Source organism: Erythrolamprus reginae, chromosome 2, assembly GCF_031021105.1.
Source record: "Erythrolamprus reginae isolate rEryReg1 chromosome 2, rEryReg1.hap1, whole genome shotgun sequence".
NCBI classification, from domain to species: Eukaryota; Metazoa; Chordata; class Lepidosauria; order Squamata; family Dipsadidae; genus Erythrolamprus; species Erythrolamprus reginae.
In genome coordinates, this window is record NC_091951.1 from 137,171,128 (window position 1) to 137,183,190 (window position 12,063).

The 12,063-nt window shown below is 42.2% G+C and overlaps 1 protein-coding gene across 2 annotated transcripts in view; it reads right to left on the reverse strand.

Moving 5' to 3' along the window:
* Nucleotides 1-12,063, reverse strand: part of MAP2K7 (mitogen-activated protein kinase kinase 7) — a 38,131-nt gene that overhangs the window by 20,132 nt on the left and 5,936 nt on the right. The window contains exon 2 of one of the 2 annotated variants that reach the window (XM_070739562.1): nucleotides 10,041-10,088. The exons of the other annotated variant lie outside the window; for it this stretch is intronic. Coding sequence (XP_070595663.1) covers nucleotides 10,041-10,088 — 48 coding nt within the window. The remainder of the gene's footprint in view (nucleotides 1-10,040; nucleotides 10,089-12,063) is intronic. 2 annotated transcript variants of the gene reach the window in all.

Genomic DNA, 12,063 nt, shown 5'->3' on the forward strand with positions numbered 1-12,063 from the left:
GGCCCCAATGTAACTTTCCTTCCCTTTTTTGCATTTGTTATTCATTCATTCATTCATTCATTCATTCATTCATTCATTCATGCTGTTTTCTATCCTCCCTCGCCATTGGTAATCTTTTATTGAAATAGACTGCAGCGAATGACCTTTTCTTCAGCATGTTCTTCTCCTTTGCCGTGGATTTCGCTTTGACAAATCTGTTTGCATGATCAAACTTTGAGCAGCATGCTTCTCGGATTGAGACTGTGAGTGTAGTGTGGTATAAGAAAAGGTTTGTAATTTTCAGATCTTTATAATGCTTATCTGAATGCAAAGGGAAGTGAATAATAACAGAACGACACAGAAAATACCAATTAGATTTGTTCAGTTACATTTCCACAGTCAATAAACAACTGAATTATGTTTTAATATCTGCAGTGAGGGTCTAGAGCAGCGATGGCAAACCTTTTTCTGGTTGCATGCCAAAAGTGTGTGTGCAGGCATGATAGCGTGTGTGTGCCGGCACCCACAGTGCAATGTGCTCCCCACCTGTGTATGCAAGCACGCTCCTACCATGCTCCCCCTGTGCATGCACCCCGCACTGTGCATGCACATATCCCCATCTGCACATGCCCCCAGCCCGTTTTGGGCCTGGAAAGCCTCCTGCACCAAATTTTGCCAGCACCAATGGTCTGCCGCCATTCCTCCTCCTGCTGCCAGCCTCGCACCCAGGACACAGAAACCCCAGCACACTGTTCCTGCTAACCTCACCCCCTTGCGCTTGGTGGTGGCTGTTCTCACTTTGCCGTTTCCACGGCAGCTGCAGAAACAACAGGCTGGCGTTTCCCTCCCTCCTTGCGGGAGGCTTCTCTTCTCCCTCCCTTCCCGCCGGAGGGAGGTTAGAAAACAGCATGAATGAATGAATGAATGAATGAATGAATGAATGAATGAATGGATGGATGACAAATGCAAAAAGGGGAAGGAAAGTTACATGGATGGGCATAAGCAGATATAACATGGAGAGTGGAAGCACAGCAAAGCAAGCAAGCATTGGAGATTCCAATATAAGGCATGAATCAAAAGCATTTTAATTGGCATAACTAGACAGGTGACAGAATTCCGATGGCCTTTTTAGACCTATCCTACTTCGAATTACCATGGTCAAATCATGTAAAACAAAAGCAGATGTAATGAACATTTTGCATTTTTTCACAAATCGGTTAAGGTTATTGCCATGATAGTTTATTTTTGGAAAACAAACAAACAAACAAACCAAACAAAGAAGCGGCTACTGAGATTTTAAATAAGTGTTTGCTCAAAAAAATCACAGTGCGAATACTAGCCAGGAAAGGCAAATTAAATCCACACCATTCCCAGATGACAGATTAACAGCCAGTTTTTCTCATATTTTTTTGATAAAACATCTACGTCAAAAAATAATCACATTGTTAGAATAAAATGCCTCTCAAAAGTGAACAGAAGTAGGCAATAAAATAAGAAACCTTAGGTTCGATTGCTTGCAAATGTAATTCCCTATATATCTATCCAAAGGTAATCCTGATGAATTCAATAAGATACACATTTAAGTAAGTATGCTTAGGATTGCAGCATTGAAAGTCACAAAACCCCAAGGCCATTGATTACCGATTGCCAAAAAGAATGTAAGTCTCAATATGCCTATTCCATATGTGTAGATTTTTTTTTCTATTCATGTAATTTGCCCGTTCTTCAGGGAACTGATGAAGGGTAACAAACAGCAACTGCTCATCCCTCTGCTGAATAGATTTGTTTTTAAAAAACATATAAAAACATCAGAAATTAAGAAACATCCATTAGGATAATGGGACATAGCTACTTTAAATAAATTTAGCTTAAACTGTCTGTAGTAGTATAGGGTTCCCGGCCTAAGCAGGGGGTTGGACTAAAAGACCTCCAAGGTACCTTCCAACTGTTGTTATTTGTTATAATATAAAAACATGGCAAAATATAAAGGTGTTTAAGTCACATTGAAACAGATATTTCTGAAATACCAGATAAGGTTACATTAAAGCTATCCTGAGTGACATGTATGCACCCAAAGGGGGGGGGATCAATATTAACATTGAGAGTAGTTAACAAAATTAATTTGAGTGAGAAATCTATGTGTTTTCAATGTTTTGCAATACTGTAACATAGTCCCCATATTATCATCATTTCATTCATCACTCATGGGATGAATGCTCGAGGTTTTTTTTAATATTTCTAAAGATGATGCTTTAAGACACAGGTGTCAAACTCGCATTCTCACGGTGATGTCACATGACATATCGGGACTTTTTTACCCATCACTAAATCAGGTTCGAGCATGGCCAGCATATGACGCATCCAGCCTATGGACCAAGAGTTTGACAACCCTGCTTTAAGACATTGTCTCAAAGTTTGGGGCTCACATACTGATGCCGGAGACCGAAAGCCATCAGATTACCAAAATGAACTTGCAATGACATTTCAACTATGTACCATTGTCATACTTGATATTTATGGCACGTATGAACATTTAGAGTTAAATAAAAATAAGCTCCACAAATGTCTATTGCTACATTTAGAGACAAAAGATTTTCACCTGGTCTTTCCTGGTAATTAAGGTTTGTTTGCTGGTTGGTTGGTTTATAAAATGTATTGGCTACCCATTTTTCCTTAAGGTAACTCTGGGCACCTTACAATCATATTGTTTCATTGCAGTACCAAGCTCTGAATGCAAAATTAAATTCTTCTAAAATTCATATCTGATGAGGAGATAAGACTAATCACTAACATAGAGAATAAAATTAAGCCTATGCTTAATATTTGCTGTATCCTTATATTAATTTTAAATATTGATCGTAGAATAATGCACAGTACTGGCATAAGAATAACAATCCACACATAGAAATGCCTACAAACTCTATTTATAGGAAGGCAAATAATTCCGCAACCTTCATCTCATTTTGAAAAGTTACCAATTTATATTCTCATCTCTAGACAATTGTGGAGTTCTGCATGGTGTGATCTGTTACTTCTCTCAACATTTGCATTTCAAGAACACTGTAATGGGATGATTTTTATGAGGATCAGCTGTTGTCCTTTGTGGGAACAGTGAACCATGAATTTAGTGATAAAAATGAAGAAATTATGGAAATCAGGACAATATAAATTCATTATTTCTATATAATAGAATAGATAGAATAGAATTCTTTATTGGCCAAGTGTGATTGGACACACAAGGAATTTGTTTCCTTGTTGGTCTCTGCAAACATGAAACATTTTATTGTTTGCTGAGTATTACAGGGAAAACAGGTTACTAGTAGAAAACAAGACAACGCCGTGTCTTTCCATGAAATATACGTTCTGAAGTGTATGCTGAATTCCTCAACCAAATTAGTCAATAATTTATGACTGCACTGAATTTATTCTACATAAACTAACTTAAAACCTCCTTTGAATCAAACTCAGCTCTTGATTACACATTTCTCACAATATAATTTTCTCGCCATTAAAGTGCAGCAGTTAAACCTTGTCCTCTTTCAACTTTCCAGGCTAGCCTATGGCCATTTCCCACCGCCATTTCCCAACTTCTGTCTGAGTGCTAACTAGGTGTAATCCTGTTTAACTTTTCATAGTTGCCCAAATTTGCCCCAAATGAATTTCTACAAAAGTAGGCATAGTACAGTATAATAAAAGGAGCCTTTACCTTTATTAATAAGAAATTTATAAAGAGATTTATAAAGACATTTATAAGAGTCTGCTTCATTCAGCCCTCTATTAACAAAGGCTAATTTTTAGAACTATGCTATTTCAAGTATGATTTCCTATATGGGATAATCCAGGTTTGAATGTAAAATAATGACTAGCAATATACGTGAGGTAAAATGAATGTGATTCTGGCAGTTTCACCTAGTGGTATACAGTGGTCCCTCGACTTGCGCGTTCTCGATTAGCGCGAAACGCTGCAATGCGGTTTTTCAAAAAATATTATTTAAAAAATAAAATATTAAAATATTATTTAAAAAAAAAATTTTTTTTTTTAAAAATTTTTTTTTATTCTGTTCCCTGAATGGAGACCGCCGGCCGCTCAATCGGGCCGGCAGGGAACAGAATGGAGCCTTCCGCGGCGGGGCTGGTAAGGGGGGGAGCCGAGGGGGGAGCCGAGGCCAGCCCCGTGGCATTCGCTTTCCTCCCGCCGGCAGCCGACTGATCGTGGGCTCCTTCGCAACCTCGGAGAGCTTCCTGGTTTTCGTGAGCTTTCATGCCCCGGAAGCTCTCCGAGGTTGCGAAGGAGCCCACAATCAGTCTCGGCTGCGGGTGGGAGGAAGGCGAATCCCCCGTGGGCTCCGTTACATTTTCCGCTGCCAGCCAGGCCATGCTGGCGGCAGCGGAACAATCGCTGGGTGGAAGGCGTGCTCGGCTCTGCCGCTCCAGCCGCTTTCGGCCGAGCCTCCCCGGCCAAGCAGCCAGGGAAGTCGAGCCAGGCGTGGCGGCGGCAGCGCTGCTTCTCCGGTCGCCCGGTCCTCTCCTGCCTCCTGCGCCGATGTTCCCCGCTGCGACGGAAGGCAGTCGCTTGGCTAGGGAGGCTCGGCCGAAAGCGGCTGGAGCGGCAGAGCCGAGCACGCCTTCCACCCAGGGAGTCCTGCCCTTTCATCCCCGCCGACCACAGGGGCGAGGGGTGGGGATGAAGGGGCAGGACTTCCCGGGCGGAAGGCGTGCTCGGCTCTGCCGCTCCAGCCGCTTTCGGCCGAGCCTCCCTAGCCAAGCGACTGCCTTCCGTCGCAGCGGGGAACATCGGCGCAGGAGGCAGGAGAGGACCGGGCGACCGGAGAAGCAGCGCTGCCGCCGCCACGCCTGGCTCGACTTCCCTGGCTGCTCGGCCGAAAGTGGCTGGAGCCGCAGAGCCGAGCATGCCTTCCGCCCGGGAAGTCCTGCCCCTTCATCCCCACCCCTCGCCCCTGTGGCCGGCTCATCCAGGGGGGCGTGTGTGGACTGGCAAGCGGCAAGCGGGAAGACCAAGGGAAGGTTCCTTCAGCCGCCCAACACCTGATCCGCTCCGCAGCGCGGCAGCAGCGAGGAGCCGAAGATGGGGTTTCCCCTTTGCCTTTACCCCATCTTCGGCTCCTCGCTGCTTCCGCGCTGCGGAGCAGATCAGCTGTTGGGCGGCTGAAGGAATCTTCCCTTGGTCTTCCCCACCGCCCACACGCAAACTCCACCATCTGCGCATGTGCGGCCATGAAAAAAATGGCGCACATGCGCAGATGGTGGTTTTACTTCCGCATCCAATATAATGCGGAAATCGGTTAGCGCGGGAGGTCTTGGAACGTAACCCCCGCGCTAACCGAGAGATCACTGTAATCAAGATTTCCTTCCCTACAATCTACAGTGTTCCCTCGATTTTTGCGGGTTCGAACTTTGCGAAAAGTCTATACCATGGTTTTTCAAAAATATTAATTAAAAAATACTTCATGGTGTTTTCCTTATACAGTACCATGTTTTTCCCCCGCCTGATGACATCATATGTCATCGCCAAACTTTCATCTGCCTTTAATAAATATTTTTTTTAATAAACTTTAATAAATAAACATGGTGAGTAATAATCTAAATAGTTGCTAAGGGAATGGGAAATTGCAATTTAGGGGTTTAAAGTGTTAAGGGAAGGCTTGTGATACTGTTCATAGCCAAAATAGCGTATTTACTTCCGCATCTCTACTTCGCGGAAATTCAACTTTCGCGGGCGGTCTTGGAACGCATCCCCCGCGAAAATCGAGGGAACACTGTAATTGCAAACTACCGTATTTTTTAGAATATATGACGTACCCCTTTCCTCCTCAAAAGAGACTGAAAATTTGGGGGATCTTTAACTCTGAATGTAGCTTTTTCAAAGCTTCCCTCCCCCTTAAATGAGGCACTAACAATCTCCCCGGCTTGCAGGCTTTTTCACTGCTACTCTTTCCAAAGAAGATTTTTTCCAGCCCTAAGTCTTTGCAGGCTTTTTTTCATCGCTACTTGTTCCGAATAAGATTTTTTAAAGCCCTTTCCAAGGAATAAAATAATGTGCTGAAGCTGACTAGATTAAGGACACTAGCCAAATGAATACCTGTAGGCCGATTCCTCCCCTATTTTTCTCTCCAAAAACTAAGGTGCATCTTTTACTCTGGTGCATCTTACACTCTGAAAAATACAGTAATTCACTAACAATATATTCTTTGCCTTTACTTTGGGGTATAGAACAGCATATTACATTTTCAATGTTTTTCTGCAATCACAAGTTGTTATTATTTTTTAAATTGAAGTCTTTCCACCCACACATATTTAGGGGAAAGTGGAAATCAAGTATTTCAACAAATAATAAATGATTAAAATAAAAGGAGTTCAAAACCTGAAACTAACAAGGAATTTGGGTTTTATCTGAAGCTTTAAGTTAGAAGAACCTTCCTTGCTATAAGCTGCTCAACTAGCACAATTAAGCTTAGGCAGAACTTAATCACCCGAGTACATCTATTTTAGATAACTACAATGTCTCTAAGCCAATCAAGTGGACATGTAAACTTATGTACGCATAGAGAGGGTCAAAGGGTCAAAAGAGTTTGGTTCATGAACATACATTCATATCACATTTTTACGGATTTAAAAACACAATTCAACAAAACCATGTTTTATGGATAGTGAACTTGTATAGTTAGGAAGAATTTGGATTCAACAAATTGTTGGAGATGGGGTGATTAAAATATGCATTTTACACTCATATATATATCAATGGTTTGGAAATAAAAAGGATGATAAAAGAAATGAACATTATATATATATATTGGTAATGAAGCAAAGTTGAAATTACAAAGTTTGAAGTCCACTCATTCTCTTTTAATGGTGTAGAGAACTCTGGAACCTCTCTTTCTACATTTGGGCAAGAATTTTACAACGAGGAATCCTGTTTGGAAACTAATCTGAACTAAGAAATTTGAAGTACACAAACTAATTTATATGTTTAATGTTCCAATTTTTTTCTGTCAAGTAATATCATTTAAATGTTAACAATTTAATGTCATCAATATGTAAGGCTAATTTTGTATTGTGTTTAAGAAATATTACCTTCCTTTCTGTTTTTCTGTATTAATACTTTAAAAAATATATATACTCTTACAGAAAAATTGTTAATATATTAGCTATTTCACAATTTAAAAAGTTATTAAAATTTGCTGGATTATATCTGCAAGCAGCTGCCAAAGCAAAACAAAAAACCCCACAGGTAAGAGCTTCTGAAAGGCAAGATTGAGAAGGCCAATTCCCAACTTGATGGGCTTCAAAGCATTAGTAAGCAAGCTTCCCCAAGACAAAACATGCTAGTCTTTCTGTATTTTCAGCATTGCAAGATTGCTACATCTCAGGTAGGAAAAACCACAGCAATTAATTCACAATTCACAGCTATAGTAGCTAAAGGCAGACAATGAAGAAGTTCTTTTACATATACCAAAGAGAATATTTGGCAAAACAAGTTGAATCAAGATGAATAGCTGAACATTTACAATGTAATTGCCCTCATCCCAAAATATGTCCTTTAGACATAAGGGAATGCAGGAATAAATAAAGCTCAGAACTTTCAATAAAAAGTACCACAACTGTAATATTGTTAAAACTACAATGTCAATTTGAAAGCAAAACAAATAAGGGTAGTTCTTTGTATAGAACAGGGGTGTCATGTTGTCGTCAAGGGATGTATTGCGACTTTCCTTTCGCTGAACCAGAGGTGGGCATGGCCAGTGTGTGAGTTTGACGCCCCTGGTGTAGAACATTCTACCAACATACAAAACCATGGAAAGCCTATTAATAAAATCTGGACTTTAATTTCTGCTTCAATTTGTGCTCTATTTATGTAAGTATGACATGAAAATAGTTTCAATTTTATCTTCTGAAATTCTGAAATATCATTTATGCAGATAGTATGACAGGTATGCCTGATTTCTAAGTGTTGTTTTTGTTAAGTGAGAATCATTTCCACTTAACACCTCCCATTGCAACTTCCATCTTTACCCAGATATATTAAGACTGAAAATTTCCGAATTCTTAGCCTGACATTTGAATTCAGAACCACCTGGAAAGCATTGGACTGGGAAAGACAGGTCCAAAGAGTGATCTCAACATTCTTGGGTCTCTCACAGAAATATGTTTGGGATCAAGGAATATCTGGACAGGAATCAATCTGGGAACTATTTGTAGTTGCTGCTATTTGCAGTTGCTGCCACTGAGAAAGACAATCCTTCAAAGATAATGCAAATGGCAATACCAAAAAGCACAATTCATTCATATACAGTGGTAGATCTACCTAAAAATGCCTCCACTTAAGAATTTTTTACTGTAGATAAGAACCGGGTGTTCAAGATTTTTTTGCCTCTTCTTAAGAACCATTTTCTACTTAAGAACCCGAGCCCGGAAAAATTTCCCAGGAAAATTGAGAGCGGCACGAAGGCCCGGCCAGTTTCCTACCATTCCTCCTTTAATCCCGGCCATCTCGGGTTTTTCTGGGTTGCCAGAGGAGCCTTTAGGTGGCGCTTAAGGAGGCTTTGGCAGTCCAGAGCGAACAAAGCATTTTCCTTTCTCTGGGTGCTTGGAGACAGAATAAACCTCTGCCAGCGCCCAGAGAAAAGAAACACTCTCTTTGCTCTGGGCAGCCCAGAGTGAACAGAGCGTTTCCCTTTCTCTGGGCACTTGGAGAGGAAATAAAACCACTTTGCTGTGGTGACTCCCTCGCGCTGCCTCCCATACACCTGGTGCGATGTTGCCTCCCGGAGTGTCTGGGCGTGGAAAGGCAAAAGGGGGCACTTCGCCCCAGCCGATCAACTTCAGCCAAACCGAGGAGTCACCACAGTGAAGGAAAGGCGCTGGCTACAAAGAGAGCGAGCGAGAGGAGAGGGCAGCCCTTCAGCATGGGAAGGAAGCAGGTAGCAGCAGCAGCCGCTGCCGCCTTTCGATCAAAGAAGCGGGAGATTCACCCCTCTCGCCTACCTGGGTTTCTCTCTCTGGCGCAGTGTATGGGAAGCAGCCTCGTGCCGGGTGTATGGGAGGCATGTGCTCCTCCTCGCCACCTCAGAGTCCCTCTTTTTTTTTCCAAACCTTAAAGTTTTGGATTTTTTTTATTCCCCTCACCTTACCTTCTTCCTTCAGCAGCGACTGTCTCCTCCTCTTCTTCCTCCTCCTCCTCCCACCCAAATTCCAAGCTTTTATTTATTTTCTAATGGGTTTGCACGCATTATTTGCTTTTACATTGATTCCTGTAGGATAAATCGCCTCTACTTACAAACTTTTCTACTTTGTACTCCTCACGGTACGAATTAAGTTCGTAAATAGAGGTACCACTGTATTTCTATAGATGCTGCTGCCTACTGTTCAGCTCAGATTTCTTCAACTTATCCTAGACACCTTAAAACAATTTACATTCTGCCAAGTTCCGAGGTTGGCATACTCTGTTCTGATTTTAAATCTTGGCTAGAGTTGTTGTTAAATAAAAATACAAACTTTATTTTCTTCCCTTAAGCAAACTCAATAGTAGCGACAGATTGCTGCTAGCTTCTCCCTTTGAGACAACTGCACTTCCACTAGAAAAGTCTTACTTAGTTTTCTTCTAGGTAGTGGCTTTTCCTATCCCAAGTATTAACATACACTGTATATGTATTTCTGCTGTTTTCCAACACAGACATTAGGATTAAGGATTAAGAAAGAAGGTTGGTAAGACATGATCCAAAATGCACATAATTTAAGTGTTACCTGTTTTCATAAAGTGCTTTGACATAATCAGTAAAAGGAAGGTGCTAAGCAACTAAATGCAGCTGTGGACAATCAAACACGTTTTCATGCATGGCTTGATGCATCACTTGGTCTAGCCAGTCAGGATGAGTTAGGGCTAGATAAAAGGTAGTAAAGGAAAAAATACCACAGTGGGAAAGAAGCAGGGTCAGACACACATTTGGAACAGAAGCAGGAAAGTGGCAATTCTATGCAGTTGAAAGAAGCATTAGATAAATGATGCAAGAAATCCAAGCTGCGATGATAAAAAGTTCTGGTACCTGCACGTTGGGATGGAGCGGGAGCAGGGCTTAGAGTGATCACAATAACTGGATTGGGAAAAGGAAGAAAAAAAAACACGATAAATCACAACAGAAACAGTCAAATCATCAAAATGAAAATAATTCATGTTCAAATCAATTTCAGGACAAGGAATTCAAGAAATTCAAGTAGGGAGAAACCAACAAAGGGGACAGAAAGATGAAAATGAGATGTATAAAACAAGTGAAGAATCTGCTCTACAATTTAATCAAACAAGTGCAGGATACAAGTGTATTTAGGAGACTGTTCCATTAAGCTCTGTGGATTTCAGCACCCTACATAGTAACCTTCCTTTAATGGTCTTTCTTATTTCCTTCACAGACAGAACCTATTTATTAGAACTTCATCAACAACATGTTCTACCACTGCACTATGATATGAAAAAAAATACTTATCCCCGTCTACGTTTTCTGATTTTTTGTGCCTCTTTTCATCAAAATATTACCTGACCTTCTTACGGTCCTGCTGCTATGCAAAGGAGGACCGAGTGATCTACAAATAACACTAGCATTTGGTTTTTATTTCATAAATTTCATAAGCATGAATCAAATCATGATTAGGCCAGCATTGAAAAACAATGAAATGTTTCCTGTAATTAGTGATCAGGCTCTCACATTGCTGATTCAAAATGTTTTTAAATTCAACATGTTTTTAAATCATTCTCTTTTGATTTATATGTTTGAACTCACTAGGGTGACTATTTTTAGGGAAACGCGATTTCAGGGCAATTCACACACAAGAGCAGGCAAGTATCGGCGCACAAAGCGGAAGGCACAGAGCAGAAGGCAGGTGATCCCGACGAGCGGAGTGGCAATCCTGGTGTAACCACGCAGGCTTCGGGCAAGCCAAAAGATGAGAAGACAAGCCTCCTGTGGCTGCCTGCCACTTCATTCCACCGTCCCTCGGCTTCCCCATGGCCAACGTGTCCAGATTGCCTGCCTCCCCCGCCGGGTTTCTGCCTGCTACCACAGAAGACAATCCTCCCACAGCTGGCCACTGCCACTTGGCTTTCCCAAGATCTGCGCGGCCAGATTGCCTGCCTCCCGCCTTCTCTTCTCTTTCTACCTGCTGCCAGTGTTGCTGGATGAAGACAAACCTCCAGCACCCACCTGACGCTCCAGGCCACTGCCATTTGGCTTTTCCATGGTGCGTTTGGATCACCTGCCTCCCCCCACGCTTCTGCCTGCTACCAATGTCACTGCAAGAAGACCATGGCTGACCACTGCTCTGGCCGACCGCCACTTGGCTTTCCCAAGGCCTGAGTGGCCAGATCGCCTGCTTCCTATCCGCACCTATGTCTCTGCCTGCTGCTGGTGTCGCTGGGTGAAGATGAACCTCCTGCAGCCACCTGATGCTCCAGCCCATCGCTAATCGGCTTTTCCATGGCGCATCCAGATCACTTGCCTCCCCCACACCCTGCCGTTGTATGGTGCTGTTATCACCATACAAAGATGAGCTTCCTGCAGCTAGCCACTGCTCTGGTCCACCACCACTTGGATTTCTTGTGGCTTGCACAGCACGTTCAAGTTGCCTGCCTCCCCCCTCCCCGTGCTTATTCTTGCTGCTTGCACAGGTACTCAACTCACCTGTGCTGGATGGGCTGCGGCCAGACACCGTTGCTGGCCACGTCCACTCCTTCACTAGGGATTACTTTTGGGGGAGGGCTTATTATTATAAAACAAGCAGAGTCTTATTTTCCAGGTAGGTAGTATTTTTGAGGAACCCCAATACAAGCAATTTATTATCAGGTTCTAAAAGGAGTAGCAGTATCATCCACATTTACAAATACAGCGCATGACTGACAACTAATAAGAAACAAAATTAGGAATCCAACATTCTCTATTGAAAACGAAAGAAGGGAAATTCATCACGTAAATAATGGCTTCATTTGCTTTGGCAGATCTAAACAAACAAGTCTGACAGAACTAAGGACAGAAGAAAGAAAACTCTTGACGGACCCACTTTATTCTACATATTGAGAAC